The sequence below is a fragment of the Cynocephalus volans genome, chromosome 14, assembly GCF_027409185.1.
Source record: "Cynocephalus volans isolate mCynVol1 chromosome 14, mCynVol1.pri, whole genome shotgun sequence".
Taxonomy (NCBI): domain Eukaryota; kingdom Metazoa; phylum Chordata; class Mammalia; order Dermoptera; family Cynocephalidae; genus Cynocephalus; species Cynocephalus volans.
In genome coordinates, this window is record NC_084473.1 from 51551707 (window position 1) to 51576646 (window position 24940).

Sequence of the window (24940 nt, forward strand, 5' to 3'; positions counted from 1 at the left end):
TGGAGAGCCAGCCTGTGCATAGTTACCTTAAATAAGGCTGGATTTCTCAGTGGTAGGAGTGCTGGGAAATCTGAATATCCAAGGGACAAATCTGATGGTTTGTCTCAGTACACTACCTTCTCCTAAACAATTCATTATCACCCAAAATCACAGTGATAAAAATTGAGACAGAGCATGTAGAACATGTTTAAATTTTCCATTTATAGTTGGTACTGTTTTTGTTCCGTTTGGTGCATGTTCATGAAGACTTCCCTCTCTCCCTTGCACACTCAGTTATCCCTTCCTCTGGCTGGCACAGACTTGCCCTGAGCCTTGGTTAGATGTATGTCTTGGACTGAGATACACATTGAGTCCTCTCTCCAGCCAGACCCTAAGTTCCTTGAAGGCAGAATTCTTTTCATCTTTCTATCCCCAGCCTTGAGCATTGTGCCTGCCACAGAGTAGGGATTCAATAAACACTGAATTAATGAATGAGCAAATGAGAAACTCTCTTATAATATTTTTGTGTATAATGTTCTTTGCAATTTTTATGTATGCACATAATGTAGACACACCGGGTTTTTCATTGAAGATCATTCTACATGTTCATAAGAGGTATTAATTTTTTAAAAGAGTAATAGATAATTTTGGTCCACTCCAGGTGGGGGCTTCACCTCTAAAAGAGGAATTTTTGGAAGTGTCGGAAAATTGGAAACAATGATGTGTGTTTCTTATGGGCGAATGGAAGATCTGGTGTTTTCAGGAGCAGCCACTGGTGATATTTTTATATGGAAAGATATCCTACTACTAAAGACAGTGAAAGCTCATGATGGGCCTGTGTTTGCTATGTATGCATTGGATAAGGTATGGTATGTTTTACAGAATTCATTTTCCTCATCAGCTTTCTGAAATTATCAAGTAGTCTTGAGAAGACCCACCAAGAGGGTGCCTGTATCTAAAAGCAGTTCTGCCTGAATTAGGAAGCAGGTGTCACGAAGCTCAAGGGAAGACAGAGGGGAGCACAAACATTTTCATAATTTCTTTCATGTATCACTGTTTCCATGCACTTTCTCTCCTCTTTTTTCATACTTGCTATTACTGGCTCTCGCTCCTAAGAGTCCCTTAAGAAGTGTTGGGATAAAAATGGATACTCAGCAGCAGAGGAGTCCTGAGATATATTGCAGCATGGTCTTCCTCCTCAGTGACAAAAGAGCAGATACCTGAAAGTGCCAAGTGCTTAGTTACTGTCCCACACATGGATTTGTTTTGACCTAAAGTTATGTTCATAACCAGTTTGCTCCTGCATAGACAGGTTCAGCTTTAACAAGAGTGTCAGAGTGAAGTCTCTTCAGCAGCCATGTTTCCACTCAGCTTATCTCTGTCCTGGTCTGTCCATCTGCCTTGCAGTGTTCCTTTACAAAGATTACACTTATCTTCAGTGCTATTAAAACGTTTTCTTCAAGCAACATGCCAGCAAATACCAACTTCTCCATTCACTTCCAGTCTGCTGGTTTTACCAGTTCATCTGTGCTCTCTGACCTCCAGTCTAAGCCACCCAACACACCTACCTAAACCAAGCCTTGTCTTTCATTTACCTGTCCCCAGGTAAATGTGTTGTTCCCACTACAAAAATAGGTTTTTATCAGATGTATAATTATAATGGTTGTTTTAGTGGTTAATCTTATTTTTTTTTTTTTACTGGCAAGTTTGTTTTTGATTAAATCACAAATGTTAGAAAAGATTAAAGCAAAATGCAGAATTTCTGTAGGCCTAGAAGTTGATGGGGTATGTCTTGTTCAAGCTCTTTTGTTGTTTGGTAAGTTAAGCTGCAATAGCGTGGGGGAAGTCAAGGATATCACAATATAATATACTGCATTTAAATTTAATTTGGGGATTGAATCACCCTGGTCTGAATTTTGTAAGAATAAGGATATTTAATGTAATAAATTTCAAAATATTATTTCCTTGTGAGCTTTTCTTAAAATGCATTAAATTAAGAGTTTCTGAGAAAACAATGAATTACTCAGTATTTTCTTAAAAAAAGAAAAAAACTCTTGTGAGAACAGTTGGTATACGTGATAAATTGCCAGAAATGAAAACTGGTAAAACCAAGAAATCATAAGCTTAGAACAAGAATAAAGATAATTGTTCAGTAGAAAAAACTATCCAATATGTTAAGCTTTTTACTTTCCAGCTTTTGTGAAAATTAATCTGGATTTTAGTTATTGTGGAAATTGATGTTTACTGAACAAAATATCGGGATAGTTTTATTATATGAAGTACTTAAGTTACTCAATAATAAACCATGATGTTTTCTCCTGGAAGTAACCATTTAATTTTTAAATATTTGACAATCATTTTTAAATGTGATATTAATTCCAATCCATTTGGTAGGAGTATATGAGACACCAGAAACTCTGCTGGGTTTTGAGGCTAGTCCCGTCCCAGAGTTGGGGGACTGGGCACAGACCTAGCCATCCACAATCCAGTGTGTAAGGTGCCGACCCATGGTCTGAGGCAAGTGCAGTGGACATACAACAAGGACGTGCTTAATTCTCCTAGAGAAGTAGGGGAGAGATAATTTCAGAAAATGTTATACAGAGAATGCTATCACCAGATTTTTCCATCTTGTATGTTTAGGAATTAAACATACACAAAGCTGCTTTACCCAAGGGGGAATCCTGTTGGGGCCAAGTGGATAATTGGTCATTTTGAGGTGTATATAATACTTGCCATGTGTGCCTTCACAGGGCTTTGTAACAGGTGGAAAGGATGGAATTGTGGAGCTCTGGGATGATATGTTTGAAAGATGCTTGAAGACTTATGCCATCAAAAGAGCAGCGTTGTCAACGAGCTCAAAAGGTGCACTCCCAAATATGCAATAGAAATCTTTCTGTTCACAGGGATGGATATGATAGTACTGAAGTTCTTGGAGAACCATTACCACATCACTCATCTCTCTTCTTTCTACATTCAGAGCTCTCAGCCCCTGATAGAAATGTCAAGGATGATTTTCTAGTACCTAGTTCTTTGGAACTATAAAAATCAAATTTATACTAATCATCATTCTTTTTTGTTGTTTTTGTTCTATTAAATACAATATTTTCCCACCCCAGGCTTGCTTTTGGAGGATAACCCTTCAATTCGTGCCATCACTTTGGGACATGGACATATCCTGGTGGGAACAAAAAATGGAGAGATTCTGGAAATCGATAAGAGTGGCCCAATGACGCTGCTTGTTCAGGTACTGTGTTTGTACATATTCTAACCCACAGTTCACATCAGGGCTGGGACTGGGGCAAGGCAAGGGCTTGCTTAGGGTTCAGAAAGTTAAAGAGGTTCTCACTCTCGGGGTTGTGCCAGCCGTATTAGTTACCTATTGCTATGCAACACATTGTCACAAACTTAGCACAGCAACACACATGTATCATCTCACAGTTTCTGCAGGTCAGGAGCCTGAGCACAGCTTAACTGAGTACCTCCTGTTAGGGTTTCTCAAGGTTGCAATAAAGGCCAGGGTATGGTCTCACCTGAGGCTCAGCTGAGGAAGGATCTGCTTCCAAGCTCACTCGGGATGTTGGCAAATTTCTGTTCCCTGTGGTAGTGTGACTGAGGGCTTTGTTTCTCACTGGCTGTTGGCCAGAGGCCACCCTCAGCTCCTAGAGGCTGCCCACAGCTCTTTACCACATGGGGTTCCCCAACAGGGCTGCTTGCTTCCTCAAAGCCAGTGAGAAAGAGAAAAAAATAGACACCATGATCTTATGTAAGAAATAGACACCACGATCTTATGTAAGATAATCATACCATGACATGCATGTCATCATGAACACTCCATCACCTTTGTCATATTCTAATGGTTAGAAACAAGCCACAGGTCATACCATACTCAAAGGGAGGTGATTACTCAAGAGCGTGTAGCCAGGAGGATCACGAGGGTCACCTCAAGAGCCTGTCCATCATAGTCCGCCCTCTGGCCACCATTATTCATGTCCCTACTACATATAAAATTCTTGACCCTCCTCCCAAGGCCCCTAAAAACCTTATCCCATTACTGGATCTGCTCAAAGTCCAGAGTCTTACCATCAAAATCAGGTCTAACTGTGGATGAGGCTCCTTAGGTGTTTTCTCTGGATCTGTCAATCATAAGACAAATGAGACAAGTTATCTGCTCCCATGCACCAAACGTACGAGTGCCTCTTCAGATTGTGCACCTCACTCTGCTCGCAGCCTTGCTTACCATAAACACGTTACATTTTCCTTACCCTCCCTCTCACTTCAAGAATCATTATTAGGTAAAATGGTATTAAAATACACGATAACCAAATCTTCAAAGAGCAAAAAAATGATACAGCCTCACATGGAGGGGAATGGTAGGATGTGGAGGGAAGAGGGAGTCCTGCCCAGTTGGGTGAGGGATAGGCCTTACTTATGGTGGAAGGGGCGTGCTGAGGGTGAAGGGTGTGTGTTCAGAAGTTGGAGCAAAACAAAGATGTGCTGATGATAGGAGCTTTGGGCCTTCTGTGGGTCTAGCGGAGGAGCTTTGCCTCCTTCCCCTGAGCTGATTCACACCTGCAGGGTTGCTGTGTCAGGAGTGAACTCCAAAGTCCCACTGAGAGGGTCCCTTGGAATTGTTGCATCCTGGGAACAGGCCTGCACACACACCATGGCTCAGAATGCTTCAAGGGAAGCATTAAAAATGCATGTTCCCAAGCCCCACACTGGATATCCTGAAAGAGAATCTGTGATTTTTTTGTTTGTTTGTTTTTTGATTTGTATTAAAAACAAACCTCCAAAGTTCTATGGCTGATTGGTCCAGGAAGCCCGGATGGAAAACTGAGCTGGAGATGCTTGACGTGTAACTTTGTTCTCCAGCTGTTTACTCTTTTGTTGTTTCCTTCCAAACTAATTTCTTTTTCTTTCTGGCCATAGCTTCTTTTAATTTTATTAAAAAGTAAGTGTTTACTTCTTTTTAATCCTCAAATATTTGAGAGCTTAAATTGTTTGCATATATGCTATATTGATAAATACTTTGGAAGATTTATACTATGATTTAAACAATGCTGTAAGATTTAAACTCTAAGTTTTCTAATTTCAAAAAGTTATTATGTTATAATTGAGGTAATTTTGTTTAAATGTATTTTAAACTTGACAATAAAGGCTTTTATTTTTGTTTCTTTACAATTCTATTCTTTCCTATATTTGTTTCTGTTTCTCTAATAAAATAACCACAGCTACCATTTTATTGAGCACCTACTATGTATCAGGCAATACTCTTGTATAAAACTTCTCTCTCACCTTCACAACAGATTTGCTCAGTTGAAATTGTTTTATAGATGAGGGACCCAAGGCCTAGTAAATTGCCCATGGCCACATGCTAAGAACTGCAGAGCTGGGATTCAAACCAACGTTTGTCAGATACCAGAGCCCTTTCTTTTCACTACCCCCGGCCCTTCCCCACAGTTCTCCTATCCCGGATACTGCAGGCAAGCAGTGCAGAACCTTCAGACCAGATGTCAGTCACCACCGTCTTCTCACCTTACATGTGCACTGTTCTTTTCCTGTCCTCTTCTGTGTCCTACTCTCATTTGTTGTTTCCTCCTAGATAGAACTCAGTAGTTGGGTTCAGTTAGTGTTGGTTGGGCTCCTGCCAAGGTCTTCCCTGTGCTGTGTGGTGTCCACAATGGAATTAGGACTTCCTGCTCTCTCGGGCCTCAGAGTCCTGTTCTGAGAGAGGATTGACACTGAGGGGAAAGTTAAGGAACCGCAGAGGCAGCCTGACTGAGACCATCAACTTATCCTGCGGTGGGAAGACTTCAGAACCACTTTTCCAGTTTCAGTGGCTTGATAATCCAATCACGGTTGGAATGGATTGCTTATTTTGTAAAAGAGGGAAAGCTAAGTTGGGGGAGGGAAGTGGCTATGGTGAGTTATGAAATTTCTCATTGTATGTACTTTGAATATAATCATGTCTTATTTGTGCAGCTGTTTATGATCAGCTTCATGGGTAATCAGTTGAAAAAGTAAGATCCTAAGCCATTTCCTTGGGCTACTTGGGTGCTTCCAGCCTGTCTTGCTCACTGTCCATTGCTGTGTTTTACACGAAATAAAATAATCATGTTAGGGCTGGCCGGTTAGCTCAGTTGGTTAGAGCATGGTCTTATAACACCAAGGTCAAGGGTTCAGAACCCCATACCATCCACCAATAAAACAAAACAAAAAAAACCTCAAAATAAAATAATCATAGCAGATTAACAAAATATAATTTTGCAATCAGTATGAGGCAGTGGTTTGAAAGGATCTCAGAGCCCCACAACCCTGCCCTCAAGTAAAACGTACAAAAGAAGAGCTTTAAGCAGAGCCAGCCTGAGAGAGTCTGGGGGGGGCGTTGTTACCTGACCCATCCTTGACCATGGCTGTGGGGGTAGGAGGCTTCTGAAGAGAAGAAAAATAGAAAACTGGGGATAAAAGGTGCCACTAAATCCAATAATTCAATAACAATGTCTACACCCTTTAAACCCTCATCGTCTCAGATATTTGAATGTCAACCGTATTTGGAACTTTGCATTTCCTGCCAAATTCCTTTCCCAGTGAAATTAATCATCCAATTTCTCTTTGGAAAGCCACCTGTTCCCCAAAGCATTCCAGCCACAAACACCTTTCAGATGCTTGTGTATGGTCTTGCTTTTTGCTTTACTAATGAAAGCCTCTTTATAATTAGCTGCTGAAAACAGAAATTCAGTAAACAATCTGGTCTGGTTGGTTTTATTGCTCTGTAGCACTAATCTCTTTACACTGCTTTGTTGAGTGATAAATTATAGGACTCAAATTCATTTTCTCCCTGTTCAGTGTTCATTTTTCAAAATGCTGTTTTATCTCAGTTATTCTCCTAAGCCAGTCAAGTGTGTTCGTGATAAGATATAGGTATGCAGAATTGGTCCAGTGCATATTAAGCACTTTCATTTTCTAATATTTATTGTTGATAGACATAGATAGACCGATTTGTGAACAAATGCTGAACCTGAGCTATACCCAGGACACTTGAAATAAAAAATTGGCTCTCTTTATTTTTGTTCTGCCAAATGCTACATATCCAAAAGACTAAAATTGCACGAATAACAAGAATATTGCTGTCCAACTCCACTGACAGAGACAGGTGGTACCTACATCTTTTAGAAATGATTTTATTAAAGGAAATGGTTTGTGTCATTGTGGTCAAGCTGTTTTATTAGGAGGCAGATATATACTGTGTTTCTTCAGTATCAAACTATAAGGTAAAATGAGGGCATTTCACTATTCACCTGGATGTTTCCAAATGGGAAGGTGTTTAGCATCATATAAACAAAACCAATAAGCAGTGAATCCATATCTTGCTTTCTAAATGAATAATTTAGCATCATGTAGGCCCAGCTTTAGATTCAAGTTCAAGGGAAAAAAGTATTCAGTGTAATCATTTTAGTTCATGGAAGCTCAAACTGTTTATTCATATTTGAACCATTTTGGGGTACTTGCAGGCTAACCATGCAGCACAGGCTGCAGACGGGCTAGCCAAAAAGCATGAGCTGAGTTGACATTGCCCTGTTTCTTCTCCCGCAGGGGCACATGGAAGGAGAAGTGTGGGGGTTGGCAGCTCACCCGCTCCTGCCCATCTGTGCAACAGTGAGTGATGATAAAACGCTTCGGATCTGGGAATTATCCTCCCAGCATCGTATGCTGGCAGTACGGAAACTCAAAAAAGGTACATAACACCACCTTGCACATCTGCAAAAGTGTTTACAAGCAACAGAGTGTGTTGGACTCATTCATTCATTCAACTAATATCTAGTGAGAGCACCTGCTATATACCCCAAATATGCTAGGCTACAGGAATTCAGTGTTTGTCACTACAGTCATAACTAAGCACATGTAGAATTATTCCAGAAGGCTGGCCTGATCCAGTGGTGCCCAGCTCTATCATTCACTTCATTTTCCTTGCACTGCACAGACATTTGCCACCTGGGGGCAATATGTCCTTCCTCTTCCCATTGAGAGCTGTGTGAATCAGTTGAAACATGCAGCTCGTAAAGAATGCTATTTATTTATATGACTAATAGTCTTCAGAACTAAGTTTATTACTGAAAAACAAAGGTCAGTTTTGTAGAAAAATAGTACTTAATATCAAGAAATGAGTAAATATGTATTGAATACCTATATGCACTAGAACTAAGAAAAATACCAAGAAGTACAAATTCAGCAAACATTTATTGAGTCGCTTCTGTGTGTCAGGCACTGGGGATCCCAAGATGAATGATCTCATCTCTAGTGTCAGAGATAGACAAGATTCGAACAGAGTCCCAGCAACAGATGATCCATTCAAATGGGGTAATTTGAGGGGAGTCTAAAAATAGGACTATTTATAAAGGGGTGGGGAGGGTGTAAGGAAATGAGCAGGGATAGTGAGAGCTGTGCAGCTAGTAACAGCAAGTTCTATTACCAACCCTGGGCCTGAAGGGGCAAGCGGAGGGAGTGATTGCTGCAACCTTCAAAGTGAGGGCTGTGTGAGAGTAGCCTGAAAGGAGTTGTGACCATCAGCCCAGAGACTCAGCCAGCATGCCATGACTCTGCAGGAGGTAGCTAGGAATAAATACCCTAACCTCCCTGTCCTTCCTCCATTTCTCTGTCCCTCCAGCCTCCTGCCCATGCTCCCCCTTGGCCAAACCCAACCAGAAACCAGAAGGCAAGGGAGCCCATGGCTGTAGTCCACACAGGCTAGCTTCAGGCATGGAGTGGGGTGGGAGAAGGGTGAATGGCAGGTGTAGAAGGACTAAACTGAAGATATCTGGCACAAGCAAGATGCCGTGGAGGCTCAGAGGAGACCTACTGCTTGAGGCCACCTCATTAGGGAGATGACATGAGAGCTGGGTCTGAATGGTTCTATGAATGTTCTCAAGACAGGAAAGGATGAGATTGGGTCTGTCTCTAAAATATTTGCACTGAGTAGTTTTATAAGCAGAGAGACTTGGGGAGTGAATTCTAGGGGAATAAAATGAAAAAAGGTGTCTAGACAGTAGTAACAGAATCACAAGCCAGAGACTGTGCTGGCATTTCACATTTAGTCTTCAAAGGAACCCACTGACTAAGGCCGTTATTATTACCACTTACAGGTTAGGAAACTGAGGCACAGGGAACTTAAAGAGTTTTTCCTGAAGTTACACAGCTAGGAAGTAATGGAACTGAATTCAAACCCAAGCCGTGTGGCTCCAGAGAGCACACACCTATGGCCAATGCTTGACACTGTCACCCCTGCCACGTTGCCTCTCTTTGTACTGTACTCCTGATAATTGCTGAAGCCAAGGTTCCAACCAGGTCTGAGTCCAAAGCCCATGCTCTTAACCACTACAAGAATCATTTTGGCCACTAATTTATATTGGAGAAATGATAGACCAGGTCCTCATTGTGGAGAACTTAAATGTCGGTGAATGGACTTTATTCCCTGTGTTAAAAATTAATTCAAAAGAACAACTATTGACACATCTCAGATAAAGATGACCATTCGACCCAGTTGACCCCTGTTGTCCTGGCATAATTATTGATAGCTCTCCTTTTCACTCTCAGAATTGTCCTGGTTTGTATAATAAATTATGGTTAACCTAATCTTGATGACTCTCCCCAAGGGCAGGCTCCTCTTTTTATCCTCTCAGTACTAGCACCATGTCTGACTCACAGTAGAAAAATAAATGCTAAGTGAGTGAATGAATGAAGATAATTTAGATGAACCAATCTAAAGTTATTGGTATGAACATAGTTTTCAGCATATCATGAACAGTGACAGAGTCATTTGTACAGAAGCTCAGTTTGAAATGCCTTAGCACAAGTCATGACTGTTCTATCCCTGGGGCTGTGCTTACCAAAGTCTTCACAGTAAGAATGGTGGTAAAGCGGTGGGTATATGCTTAAATAGGCTTCCTGTTAAACATGCCCTCACAAAGTCCATATTCCTCCTTCAGAAATGTCTTCCAGTGCCCCTACAAAGCAGTAGAAAACATTGCTCATGCAGCACCATCATGCTAGTATAGATTAGTTTTATAGAAACCCCTTGAGAGAATGTTGCCACATATTTTATTCTTCCCATGACAGAAGAGGCAGGAACGAAATCTTTCACTTCTAGAATTACACATTATGATCCGTGGATCAGGGGATTCAAGTGACTAAAAGTAGAACAAGTTTCTTTAAAGCAAGCTTGTAAGTGAGGCATGATATCGAAACAATGATTTCTAGAAATTTTATTACAGGACTCCCATTTTTAAGTATTACCTCTTTTCTTAGAAGCAAAGATACTGTTTATATTAATCCTCTGTTCCTTTCCCCCACTCAACCCCACTTGTCTTTTGAAAACCCTAGGTATTCAGATACTAAGAAATGAATGGATAAACCTCACATAAATTGAAAATGTATTTTTGACATTATGATCATTGTCCTTGGATTTGGGGAGAAGAGATGTTTTCAGTTATGAAGTTTTAGTTCTCCGAAGTGTGATGTTAATTTACAGACACAATCACATGTTTAGGCATAATGCACACACGCCTATTCCTCCATCTCTTCGTTTGGTTTGCTTTGACAGTAATGTGCTGGATAATAGCAGTGTTCTCTGTGGATTCTTTTGTAGGTGGTAGGTGTTGTGCCTTTTCCCCTGATGGGAAAGCCTTAGCAGTTGGCTTGAATGATGGCAGTTTCCTGGTCGTAAATGCTGACACTGTTGAAGATATGGTCTCCTTTCATCACAGAAAAGAAATGATCTCTGATATTAAATTTTCAAAAGGTGAAGATGATAGCAGATATTTTTTAAAATACCACAGTCTTGGGACAAAAAAAAAATTATAAGAATGAACCACTTTAAACATTTCCTTGGCCATTTCCCTACTTTAAAATACTAAGTTCCTGGAAGCAAATTCCCATATAAAATGTTTTGGTGTTAACTGCACATTTTTCTTTATAGATACAGGAAAATACCTTGCCGTGGCATCCCATGATAACTTTGTGGATATTTACAACGTACTTACAAGCAAAAGGGTTGGCATCTGTAAAGGTGCTTCTAGTTATATTACACATATTGACTGGGACTCTAGAGGTAAAGTATGTGGCTTTTAAAATATAACTTCCGTTTTGAAAAAAATCAATGTTCATTCATGTATTGTTTCCAGGGAGAATGGTAGTTGAGTTTTAGAGAGGGACTCACAACAATATAAATGACAGTAATTTTACAACCCAGAAGCAACTGCTGTTAACATTTGGAGTATTTTTCCATCTTTTTGTTATTATTATCATCATCATTATTAAAATTCAAGCCATGAAGTTTTAAGACAGTTGACAATACATGATGCCTTCTGTTACATAGCAAGCCACCACCTCACTTTCTGGTTGGGCATGCTATGTGCTTGCCTTGGGTCTGCTCCTCCTTAATGCTTTCCTTCCTCCGACCAAAGTTCTACCTCCTAGAGAACTGCCCAAAAAGTGTCAAGCAATTTTCATTCTTCAGCAGAGGCAGAAAGCTACATTTAGCTTGCCTAAAGTTTCTCTGCTTTCCAAAACTCCCAAACTAACCGCTACCTCCTCCAAGTCACACGCACCAATGCCATGAGGATTTAACTATTTATTCAATAGATCTATCTTCTGTCATGTGCAAAGTCTTAAGCCAGAAAATATGGAGGATCTAGAAGTGAGTAGGACATGATTCCTCCTCTCTGCGGAATGTATAATTCAGTGAGTGAAACATACTTGTGCTTAAGTGATACAAGAGCACAAACTGGGCAAGGCACTGGAATGAAAACTGGTGAATTACAGGGGCAATGGTGAGCATTACGTACATCAGTGCTGTGGGGTGTGTCGCTTTTAAATCCTATCACAGAGACTTGGCTGATTTTCAGAGTCTAGAGCAGGCACTTAAGAATGGGTAGGGCCCCGCTTTCAAAGAAGTTATTGCCCACTGTGGTGGAGAATCACCAAGCCCATTGTGTCCCCTGAGAAGAGAGCTCCCAGGAGAGTCTATAGAAAGAGTGGCTTTTGGAATGGATCTTGAAAAATGAGCAGAAATTTGCCAGATATCAAAGTCAGGGCAGCCCATTCCAGGCAAAAGGAACATGGTATGTGAAGATGTAGAGGTGGGAGGGACAGAGAGATGTTTAAGAAATAGTGAGTAATGCTGAGGGATGGGGTGCAATGGGACGGGAACATGGGGGCAAACTGGACAGAGTGTAAAGGAGCTTTGACTCATGCTGGGAAGTTTAACAGTGCACTTTATCAGTCAGCACTAGTTCATTCCAAGGGATTTAGAGGGGGAGTTCTCTACCATCTTGGAGTTGAAAAGCAGCTAGTATCAACCAGGAGGAAGAGATGATGAGGTCCTTAACCAGAAAGAGGTTATTTCAGATATGCCAGAACATTTTATTTCAAGTATTTCTTGAAGTAGTAGCCATAGACTGGGGCTTGGCTGTAGTTCTGCCAGGCAGGTATTTAGTTGTAACTGTACTTACTGAACTGTAATTTGGACTTGATTTCAGCTTTACCACCTGCAGAGGTTTTATACAGTGCAATAGATTGGGGGGGTGGGGAAATCATGCAATTTATTGTAAAAGAGGCACAAGTCCCAACAAGGGCAAAGGGAGATCAGATAAGTCCCTTTCACTTTCACGTCAGGGTAGTGCTGGCCGGCATGATGCCAAGGGTGTCACTAGCATTTGTGACAAGGCAGGACACTTGACTGCCTGAGAGTCATCTAACACTTGGTGAGGCCAAGAAGATAGAAGCAGCTGCTTCTCAAGCCCCTTCCCTCTATTTAGTCTCTCACTAGGTAGAATAGAGTATGGTGAGTCTTATTTAGAATCCACACACACACACGCACACACACACGCACACTACCACCTGATACAATATGTGAAATCCCAATGATTTCACAATGACTATTAGGGGATTAAAACCCATTATTACTTATATTAGTGAGTGAAGGGCCCAGAGAAAATGGGATATATGAAGAGTGAGTTTTGATTGGGAGGATTTTTTAAAAATTATTTTTAGTAGTGGTAAAATATACATAACATAAAATTTACTATCTTAACCACTTTTAAGTATGCAGTTCAGTGGTATTGAGTACATTCACATTGCTGTGCAGCCATCACTGCCATCTGTCTCCAGAATTCTTTTCATCCTGTAAAACTGAAATTCTGTACTCATTAAACAGTAACTCTCCATTCCCCCAGCCCTTGGCAACCACAATTCTACTTTCTGTCTCTATTAATTTGACTGCTCCAGGTCCCTCATATAAGTGGAGTCACGTAGCATTTGTCTTTTTGTAACCAGCTTATTTCACCTAGCATAATGTCCTCAAGGTTCATCCATGTTGTAGTAGGTGTCAGAACTCCCTACCTTTTTATGGCTGAATAATTTTCCATTGTATGTGTATACCACATTTTGCTTATCCATTCATGTGTCAATGGACATCTGGGTTGCTTCCACAGTTTAGCTAATGTAAATAATGCTGCTATGAACATGGATATACAAATAGCTATTCCAGACACTTCTTTCAATTTTGGGGGGCTATATACCCAGAGATGGAATTCTGTTTCCATAATTCTGCCCAGGGCTGTCCTCCTCAAGCTCAGGACGATTGAAAGGGCACTGGGAGTAAGGAGGACGTGGTCACCTCGCCTCTCACCCTCAGGGCCCCTTCAGCCAGATGAGGGAGTCGGACCAAATGATTTCTGTGGTTTGAGAGTAGAACAGAATACTTTAGGGTTTTAGGGAGGAATTACACCATCTGGAGAACAATAGCAGTTGTGCCCATGAATCTTCCCAGTTTAATTCCAGTTCTATTAGCCATGAGACGTGTCATCCTGATATTCTTGTGCTCCTGATATCCCAGTTCCAAAATGCCTGATCTCAAGAATGTGCCATGCTGCCTCAAGCACAGCCTAGCTTTTCACAGTGGGGGCCTCGAGGGTCTGGCAAGGGTAGAGAGCGGAATTTAGAAGCAGAGATCCTTTGATCCTGTCACAAATAGCAAAAGCATTTGCCAGAACCAGCTGGCTCGCCAGGGTGGGGAATGAAACAGCCGCCAGCCTCAGCAGCCTCACGTGCCCATGGCAACCGCAGGTCCTAGGAAAACCGAAAAGCACATTGGGCTTTTGCAAGAACATCAGCTATCCCCGAATGAAAGCTCCTGCGTGGAATGCTTGAGAAAGAACAAAATATACAGAGAGTGAGAAAATATGGAAGGATATTTTCTAGATGCTGTAAGTTCATTTCTAGAAACATCAGGACTATAAGATCTTTTAACAATTAATAGTCTGTGTCACAATAGGACATTTCATTCCCATTTTCATTGCAAATGACCTGATATACTTGCTACATTTAGTCCCAATTTTGGAATTTATTCTAACTTGTAAATTACATAGCAACTGGGATGATGTATGTAGATGACTTTGTGGAGTACATAGCTCTATATACCTAAAAGATGTGTTATTTACTGTACGGTACCTTCTTAGTAATGAGGATGGTATCTCTTTCAATTCTCTTATTCTGTATGAGCAGACATTTCTAGTGAATAAAAAGGTGAGGATTCTGAAAGAACAAGGCTACTAATATTCAGGGGCAATTATACTTGTATATGGATTATACAGACTTTTTGCCCTTTGCTTCTGTTTCTTATCCTCAGAATATCTCAGTGGTTATATATATACAGAGCAGCAAGCAGAGGGGGAAAAAAGTGGTGACCTAAATATTTCCTCTATGCTTTAAAAAAAATGTAATAATAGCAGTAAAGAAAATTTGGTCGAAACACACACACACACACCCATAATTATACTTCCTCACCAAGAATAGCTTTTGTCAGTTTCTTTCCTTCACATCCTTGCTTGCAAGGAACAGAAACCCACTCCAACCAGCTTAAATTTTAAAATAATAAAGGATGAATTTATTGGAAAGATATAAGGTTATCTCATAGAATCCAAGAGCAGGAAGCAACACATCCCCAAAAAACTGGCTTGAGGAATGAACTGGAAAATGCTCAGAAACCAAGCCACAGTTCTTTCTCCCTTTTCTCCTGCTCTGGGACAGCTGGTCTCAACACCCACTGCTCTTCTGGGTCCTGAATCTGCCCTTGGCCACTCTATCTGCACAAGCACATTTTCATTTTCACATTGTCCAGTCTTGACTGCCCCCAAATGCCACCCTCAGTCTCTAAGTCCACATCTCATCCTAGATAGGCACCCACTCATTCAGCCTCCCAGATTCCAATTTCCCAGGACAAGGAATTTGATTGCCCAGCCCAGTCTGGGCCTGGCTCTTCTGGGTTCAGTGTCTGCCTCCAGAGCATGAACATGACCTTAGGGTCCTGGCCCTCAGTGGTGGTGGAGCGCATCTCAGGGAAGGGGCATGGGCTAGGTAGGTACTCCACAAGGTGTCTGCAACACGGCATGGCACTTCTGGTGCTTATCTATAAGTTTAGTTCTCTAATATTCTTGCAATCATAAAGTACCTCACTGAGCTATTTTAATAATTTTGGGTTTTTTTTTTTTTTTTTTTTTTTTTGAGCTAAGTATGATCTTTGAAACTATGGTGTAAAGTGAGTTGGGATTACCTGAGAATTACAATCTCTGAGTTCTGTTAATATCTCATGGCCGAAAATTATCTAAAATTAGCTACATTCAAAGAATTTTACTGAATTTTTAAACCCTTTTTCCATGTGTTTGGTTATTTTCAATCACTCTTGAGAATCCTAAAAATGTAATTACTTTGCAGAAATATTTAGTTCATTGGAAAAGTATTGATTACTCATTCTCATATAATGCTAAATAGCCAAAGCTAATTTAACTCCCTTTTTCCTTTTCTCATTTGTGTACATTCAGCCATAAAGTCAGGCAAATGTGCCCATTTCAAAAGACGCATTTTCAGATGTGCTGATCCTCAGAGTGAAGGCAAAACCTTCTATCATCATGTTATAACTCTACAACTTAGAAATGATTAAGGTTGTCAGTCAAGAAATAAAAGAAACTTTTTATTTAGTCACTTAGAAGTAGGCCTGCAACTCCATAAGGTTAGCCAAGCTAGAATTCAGACCTAGGTGGTGCCCACCGAAATTTTAAAGAACATGATACAAATGACTAAGTTCTTATTTTGGTATTATTTTTCCATGAAGGACACTTCAAGATCACTAGATTTATGTAGTTAATGGGAAAAAGGGGGTCGGAAGGCAGGGGGGAGAAATGTTATTATATATAGATACACTGAATTATTTATAGATGAATATTATAGTGTCTGAGATTTGCTTCAAAATAATCTGGGTTGCAGGAGTGAGCAAAGGTACATGAAACAGGACTGGCCATGTTTTAGTAACTGCTGGAGCTGGACCATGGGCACATAGGGGTCTTTATACCATTCTTGCTTCTATATATGTTTGAAATTATCCATAATTTTAAAAATGCTAAAAAATTCTAGAATGTGTTACTTTGAGTCGTTTAAATTTCAAGCCATAAATGATTGTTGATGTTGTAGAAGGAGAATTTAGGAACTCTAATCTTTTTCAACACCAATCAAAATGAATCCAAGATTATAATTTTACATCAAACTGAAATGCTATTTTTGCTCAACATTTTTGTTTGGAGAAAGTCTTGGACTTCTTTTCAAATTTTTAAATAAGATGGGATGGGGAGAGAATGAGCATTTATACTTTGTTTTGTGTTTCTAAACTTTAAAGGCAAATTTAGAATTTAGACCTAAGTAAACTCAAATGCTCACAACAAGAATCTCACCTCTAATGCCATAATTCTTGCCAAAGCAGTTTGCTTTTACTTAATCTGTGTGCTAGAAGACAACAGAGAAAAAGAGCAAAAAATTTATTTTGTCAGGCTTTGGAAAACTGCAGCTATTTTCAGTGCAACAGGAAAACATATCAAACTTGATTCTTTGTTATTTGAAAGATGTTCAAGGTCAAATTTTATGAGGTCCATATTGTGAAAATCATAGCTTTGGAGTTTGTACCATGCCATGTAATTGCCCTTCCATGCCCTTCTGAATAATTCAATGTATATTTACTCAGTTGATGAGAATTATTAAAATGAATCAAAATAGTGGCAGCCCTACTTATTTTATAATAAAAAGATAAAGGCAGAGTTTAATTGTCTCTCTGCTTCATTCTGTCATAACAGGAAAATTGTTGCAAGTTAATTCAGGTGCCAAAGAACAACTGTTTTTTGAAGCTCCAAGAGGCAAACGGCATATAATAAGACCTTCAGAGGTAACAATCATACACAAAGCTTTTAAAAAATATTTCATAGTGATTTTAAATGTGCATTTTAATAAAACATCAGTCATAACTACTAATATGAGTTACATTTGGTGTTCCTTTAAACTTGGTAATTTCTTATATCTGATTGCTTAATCTGGTTTTCTAATTTCTGAGGACATATGGATTTGCTATACCCTGATGTGGCAATGTACAGTTGGGATTCTGCTTAATTTTTCTCTGCCTGAAGACAACAAATAAGATAACAATTTGGATGCTGCATATTACTTTTTCCATTCAACATGTCATTTCATGCAAAGCTTTTTATGGACATAAATTTTTGAAACATTTTCTCAATGTTTATTATTTGTAATAATAATATTATTTATAACAATAACAAAAATTATTTTTTAGAACAAAAACAATCCATAATTTGATCATTCTAATGTATCAAACTGTTTTCTTTTTCCATGTTGTTCTCACGTTCTTAGCCACATACATAACTTTTTAATTGTTGAAATCAAAGCCTAAATAAAAATTTTTGAACACATAAACTATACCTACCTGACAGCTAGTTTGCTTTGTGGACGAGTACCTCTTTCGAGGTGTGCACATAATGAACCTGATGATCAAAAGATTCTCTGAGTCCCTGGAGACAACCTGGCTCATTTATTTGCTAAGTAACTTTTGATGAAAGAAAAAGAAATATTGCTTCCTTAGAGGAAAAGGAGGTAAGACTATGCTGCTGGGTGACAAGCATCTGCTTCTCTCTAGCTTCAGTTTGCCAGCATTATGATCTATCCTAGTGTTGTAAAGTACTCCCAAAGACATTTGGACACCTGTATGTTCTTAATGTTTTCATTGTTTATACAGGAAGTATATGTGCAGTATTTAAGAAATACAAGTTGTTACAGATGATGGCTTTACATTAATGGTAATTGCCTACTGATAAACTGATATCATTCCCCAATTCCAATCTATTTACCTCTGATCAGTCCTCAAATTTTTTTATATGAAGGACCTTTTATAACCTTGAGTAAGAGATATTTTTAATTATGTTATTCATTCACCGAACATTTGTTGACTTTTGCTGGGCACTTTATATACCTATATTTTAATCCTCACAACAGCTTTATGCGATAGTTGTCAGTCTCATTTTACAGATCAGTAAATAAAGGCTCCAAGAGAGTAAGGTAACCACGGAGCTGTGATCCCAATCTAGAGGGGTCCATGGTGTGACTCCATAGCCTGGACCAGGAGGCTTCTTAGGCTTCTCAGGCTTCTCCTGTGTATTTAAGTGTCATTTTACATCACTTCAGCTGTATCTTCCCTTCCCGTTCTCATGTTCCAAAATAAGTATACTAAAATGCAATTCAACCAAATGGTAGAGGGGGATGAGGCCAGATTGGGACAGATGAGAATTATTACATAAAAGAGAGAAATTTGTGTTATAAAGCTTCCCGAAGTACCGGACTCTTGCATGAAGAGTTAATTTGTCACTCTGCGGTACACCTTTGTTATTCCAGAGGCCGATTCCTGATGATCTTTGGGGAGTCCCTCCAGCTGATGTTTCCTTGGCCAGCCTCCCTGGTAGTGTCACTACTAAGAGCACCAAAAAGGTAGCTCATCATTTTAGTCACTAGTATTGTCACACCCTTCAATTGAGTATGATGGATTTTGAAAATCTCCTTTTCAAAAAAGTTTTTTTTTTTTAAAGAAATAACCACGATGAAACTAATACAAAACTTACCCAGCAAATTATTAAATGTGAAGATATTAAAATGTCCATTTAAAATTCATCAGCTGCAGCATGGTGCAGTTACAGTAGCTATACTAGGCTCTCTGGAGCTCAACTGCCCCTCTTCTTCCTGAGTGTGTGGTGACTTAAGTGATGTCACCTCACTGTAGGCTTCAGTTCCCTCCTTGGCAAAATGATGATAATGACATATCTGACTGAGTCAGGGTGCTAGGGAAGAGACCCTTTGAGGACTCTCCTTTTATCTAAGTCCCAAGGTTTTTAACAAGTGTGTTTAATCCTTTTGGGTTTTGTGGGTTGTAGGGATCATACTTAAAGCCCCATTTAAATGCAGTTTCTGTAGCTTCCAACAAGTTAGACATTTGCTTCCGGGCAGAGCATGGTATCCAGACCTGGCCAAGGGTATTCTTTGGAGGTGACTGCAGGGGGAACAATACCAGATTACTCTCCTTTCCTGCCTGAGTAACAGGGCCAGCACCACCTCAGTGGTTGGTGATGGGTATGAAGGGTCTCAGAAATGGAATCCGGGACCTGGAAGGGAGTCAGTGGCTGAAAAGCCTGCTTCCAGAACCAGCCGCTGATTGTTCCTTGCTTCTCTTCCTGAGAAGGTCCATTTAGGATGTCATTAGAGGTTGGGGGACTCCACTTCTCCCCCAGAAAACTGAGGAAATAGCTGGGTGAACCACCTTGAGTCACCTTGGTCTGGCTCTGTCTGAGTCACACCACGTCACCGGACCAGCACAGACTTTGGTCCCAGTTTTGCATGTGTCCAAAAGAAACACAGACATTAAAAGGGGAGAAATTTGAGTGACTAAAAAAATGTATAGCACCTTACCATGTGAGACAACAACACCGGCTACATCTTTATCTTGTAATTTCTCTTCTAAGCAGTAACAGCAAGCAGGAAACACAACAGAACCGGAGGCAAGGTGCATTAGCAACATGCAAAGCAGTTTTCAAATCCAGAGGGAGAGATCTGGGCTTTAATTTTAGCTACAGTGCTCTGACAGTTTTTTTAATACTCTTTTAAAACAGTGTTTTAAAGTGCTTAGCTAAAGAAACTGTAATGCTAAGATTTACTAGCAGATCTTGAATGAAAGTAAATAAAATCCTCCAGGAAAGCGTAATACATAGTGGTGGTGTTAATAGTTTATTGCTGTCGTTTTTTTAAAAAAAGAAAAGCTTCAATTTTATCAGGATTTAACCTATGCAAATTGTAAATCTGCCATGAATTTCAGACAAAAATAGTTTTAAAGGATAAAATATATATTCAATACAATATGAATAGCTCTTCAAATTTTTAAGATAGTCTCTCTAGAGCACAAAAGATATTAAGCTAGATGCAGCATCTTATTACTTTTTCCTCCAAGGAAGCAGTCCTTTAAAAAAATGTTATGTCTTGTTACGTTTGCTAAATGAGCATCCCCATTGCTCAGTCTGGTTCAGTGATTCCCAGTTGGAGGAGTTTTGTTCCCCAGAGACTTTTGGCAATGTTTGGGGACAAAGGAGTGCTACTGGCATCCAGTGGGTGAAGACCAGGGATGCTGCTAAACATCCTAGCATGCACAGGACAGTTCCTGACAACAAAGGGTTATCCACCCCAAGATGTCAGTGCTGAGGTTGAGAAACCCTGATCTACCTTATGGCTTATTCAGTGATAAATGTCCAGTTAAGAACTAAAAAACTTCATTATTGTCAGATTTCCACAATGCCAAAATGTTCATTTTATCTAGAGAAAAATATCTGGATATTTGTCTACAGTGTTGGTTTATTAAGTCAATGCAGATACAACTTGGAACGTGTGCACCTTAGCACACAACACAAATGCCTGCTATCGGCAAAGTCATCACTTAGAACTACTCAGCCGCAAACCATTTCTTTTAAATAACCGTCCTCTTCCCCCCAAAAAGACCAAAAACTGAAACTAGGTTGTACCAAAATATAATTTTTTCCTTCTTTTTCAGATTGAGAAAATAGAGTGGGACACATGGACCTGTGTCCTGGGGCCCACCTGTGAGGGAATCTGGCCAGCACACAGTGACGTGACCGATGTAAATGCCGCCAGTCTTACCAAAGACTGTTCCCTCTTAGCCACTGGAGATGATTTTGGTTTCGTTAAGCTTTTTTCATATCCTGTCAAGGTAATAGTGCATGTTTATTATATATACCTACTCAGTCTCATTAATAACCCAAAATCATTCTGTTGTATCTAAGTGGATTTTTAAATTTTGAAGGCATCAGTAATTAATGATGTTATTTATAGTATCATTAATGCTATATAAAAACTTCCCTGACATTATGTTTGAATGACTAATTTGAGTGAAATTCTCATGGCATAAAATTCCTCTTCGAAAGGCCTTTAGCAGTCATCAAATCCAACATCTTACAAACTGTAAAGGAAGAGTCGTCTTTATGATGGCTCAGCCCTGTGCTTTCTAACTCGTGCCAGCATATTTCCAGAGATGAGGAATTTATTACCTCACAGAGAAGCCCAATTCATTTTTAAATAGCTCCAGTTGTTAAGAAGTTTTGCTCTACATTGAGATGAATCCATTTCTCTTTAGCCAAAATTCTGCCTTCTGGACCATCATTGAGCAAGTCTAGTCCTCCGTATATAGGAAGGTTACATACGGAGTCTCATTTTCTCCAGCCTAAACAGCTCCAGTTCTTTCAGCCGTTTCCCATACGCCGTGGGTTCCAGCTGTCCTCTCCCTTTAAGCACGCTCCATTTTAATAATTCCTTCTTAACTGTCTGCTCTAGAACTGAATTCATTGTTTCCAATGTAATCTGAACAGCTCAAAGCACAGTGGGACTGTTACCTTCCTGGTTTTTATTTTACATTTGTATTAAATTAAATTAAAATGGCATCAGCTCTTTGGGCTGCCAAACAACACAATTAATCATAGATGTCATTCTCAAAAATATTCTGGTTATCCTCCATTCTGTACTTATACAGTTGGTTTTCTAAAATCCTGAGGACAGAACTTTACATTTGTACCAAAAAAGTTTTTTGTTGTTTATTTAATCTCATTGTTTCATCCTGTCAATGAGACAATTCTTTTAAATACCTTTTCAAAGTATTTACTCTCCTTTCCAGCATCATATCATCCTCTGCTTTCACAGTCGCGAGTTCTAAACCATGGAAAGAAAATAGACTAGAACAACCCAACACCAACACCTGGAACCCCCATTTAATTTGACATTCCCTTTATTTTATTATCATTATTTTTTTTGTCTTTTTCGTGACCGGTACTCAGCCAGTGAGCACACCGGCCATTCCTATATAGGATCCAAACCCGTGGCAGGAGCGTCGCTGCGCTCCCAGCGCTGCTCTCCCGAGTGTGCCACGGGGTTGGCCCGACATTCCCTTTATTAATTCACACATTTAGTTGCAGTTCTTTAATCAGTAACAGACATTTAAATCTGACTGTACAAACATGCAGTCCAACAAGACGTCATTAAATATTTGGTAAATATCTTGCTATTGTGTCTCTGTTATCCCTAATGTCTCCTAGTAGACTGACCAATAAAAGATGTGAGATTAGTTCATAGTGAAACTCTGTTACTGCTCACTAGTTCCTTTTGCAAGTACTTATCAAGCTTCTGTGTAATATTTCATCCTACAATTTTCCAGAGATTGCATCAGCTCATAAATCATGAATTTGCCAGAGTCTACTTGTTTCCTTTTGGATACAGGAACCTTTTATGGTGCCACATCTTCTGATTTTTAAACTCCTCAGCTATTACTGACATTATTTCTGTGGTCACATTCGAAGGCTTGCACTCATGAGGTCTGTTTTGCCTTTCTGGTTTGAAGAGCATTCTCTTTGACAGAGGAGATAAGTAATCTGCTTTCAGTTCATATTAAGCCATCTGCTCTAAGACATGTTTCTAACTTTTCTCTATTTTTCTTCTATCCCTAACTATATCTTTAAAATCCTTTTCAATGGTCTTAGTTTTTTACTTTAGCTTTCCTGACACTACACTTAAAAACGTCTGTGCAAGACTTTTGTATTCATCCTTGGTTATTTGCTCTTCCTCCTGTCATTTGTACATTTAAAACTGGAACACACAAGTTCCCTCGGCAGCCACTTTGATTTCTTTGGTTGCCGTCCTCTCTCTTCGTTTGTTAACATCAGGTTAGATTGTCATTCTGAGTAACCTTTTTCAAGATCCACATCTGACTTTGTCCTGTGTTCCTTCATTGCCCATCCCAAATTCCAAAGCCACCTGGTGACCTTCTCTCAGTGATCCATCATTTCTCCTTCACTTACCAGCCCTTCCTATTTGATCGGAATGTAGTTCTAAGTAGCTATTAAAAAATTTTTAAAAGAAATTGCTAGAAGAAGTTAGTGATACTCTGGTTTTAGTAGACTAAGGTTTTGGAAGATATTTAGATAGCTGAAACCCCAGTGGTACTGTTGTATCTTACTCCTGTGCTAGGTTTATTATTGGTTCTAGAATTTCATCATCCACCTCCCAGCCTGACCAGGCAAGCTGTCTGTTGTAATCATTGAAGCTGTGCTCCCTCAGACTTCCAGAGTTACAGGGAGGTGCCTCAGGGACCACCCCAGGAAACAAGGCAGGGCCAAGTGGGGTGGCAAGGAGGGAAGGTTCTGAGGCAGCAAGAGTTGCTCTGTGTTTTGTGTTTGTATACATTGAGCTTCTGTGTAAGATTTTCTATAACATTTTATTATGAAAAATTTCAAGCACACAGATAAGATGAAAGTGATATGGTAAACCACAACCTAGATTCTGTAACTCAAAATAAATTGTAGAATTAAGATAAAAGAAAAATCTCAAATAACATAACTTTAGCCTTCAAGGAACTAGAAAAAGAACAAACTAAGCCCAAAGTTAGCAGAAGAAAGAAAATAATAAAGATTAGAGCAAAAATAAATGAAATGGATACTATAGAAAGACAATAGAAAAGATCAGTAAAACTAAGTTGGCTTTTTGAAAAGATGAACAAAATTGACCTACCTTTAGCTAAACCAAGGAAAAAAAGAGAGAGGGCTCAAATAAAATTATAAATGAAAGAGGAGACATTAGAACTGATACTATAGAAATACAAAGGGTCATAAGGGACAACTATGAACAATTATAAATACTACTCAGCTATAAAAACGAATGAAATACTACCATTTGCAACAACATGGATGGACCTTGAGAGAATTATATTAAGTGAAACAAGTCAGGCACAGAAAGAGAAATGTTCTCACTTATTGGTGGGAGCTAAAAATAAATAAATAAATTCACACACACACACACACACACACACACACACACACACACACACACACACACACACACACACACACACACAAAACCCGGGGGTGGGGGAGACATAACAACTATAATTCCTTGAAGTTGATACGACAAGCAAACAGAAAGGACATTGTTGGGAGGGAGGGGGGGAGGGAGGAGGGAGGGAGGTTTTGGTAATGGGCCACAATAATCAACCACATTGTATATCGACAAAATAAAATTAAGAAAAAAATAAATAAAAATAAATAAATAAAATAAAATATGCTTCTTTTAAACGTAAAAAAAAAACAATTATATATGCCAACAAGTTGAATAAGCTAGAAGAAATGAATAAATTTATAGGAGTATATAATCTATCAAGACTGAATAATGAAGAAATAGAAAATCTGAACAGACCAATCATGAGTAAAGAGATGGAATCAGTAATCAAAAACCTCCTAGAAAAGAAAAGCCCAGGACCAGATGGCTTCATGAGTGAATTTTACCAAGCATTTAAAGAAGAATTAGCCCAGCCCAGGTGAGTGCATGCTGACTAGAGAGGCACCCCCGGAGAGTCCCGAGAGCCATGGTGACCAGACACCCTGAGGCGCCTGTGTGGGAACAGGTAGGCACCACTGCTGGACTCCCAGCCCAGTCCAGTCCCCATGGCCCAGAGAGGCTGGAACCTTCCACCCACAGGCACTGA

The 24940-nt window shown here is 39.6% G+C and overlaps 1 protein-coding gene across 1 annotated transcript in view; it reads left to right on the plus strand.

Annotated features, from left to right (window-relative positions):
- Positions 1–24940, plus strand: part of EML6 (EMAP like 6) — a 264754-nt gene that overhangs the window by 190522 nt on the left and 49292 nt on the right. Inside the window, exons 18-25 of the mRNA XM_063078051.1 lie at positions 641–843; positions 2730–2841; positions 3096–3223; positions 7573–7714; positions 10622–10774; positions 10952–11083; positions 17154–17242; positions 20951–21127. Coding sequence (XP_062934121.1) covers positions 641–843; positions 2730–2841; positions 3096–3223; positions 7573–7714; positions 10622–10774; positions 10952–11083; positions 17154–17242; positions 20951–21127 — 1136 coding nt within the window. The remainder of the gene's footprint in view (positions 1–640; positions 844–2729; positions 2842–3095; positions 3224–7572; positions 7715–10621; positions 10775–10951; positions 11084–17153; positions 17243–20950; positions 21128–24940) is intronic.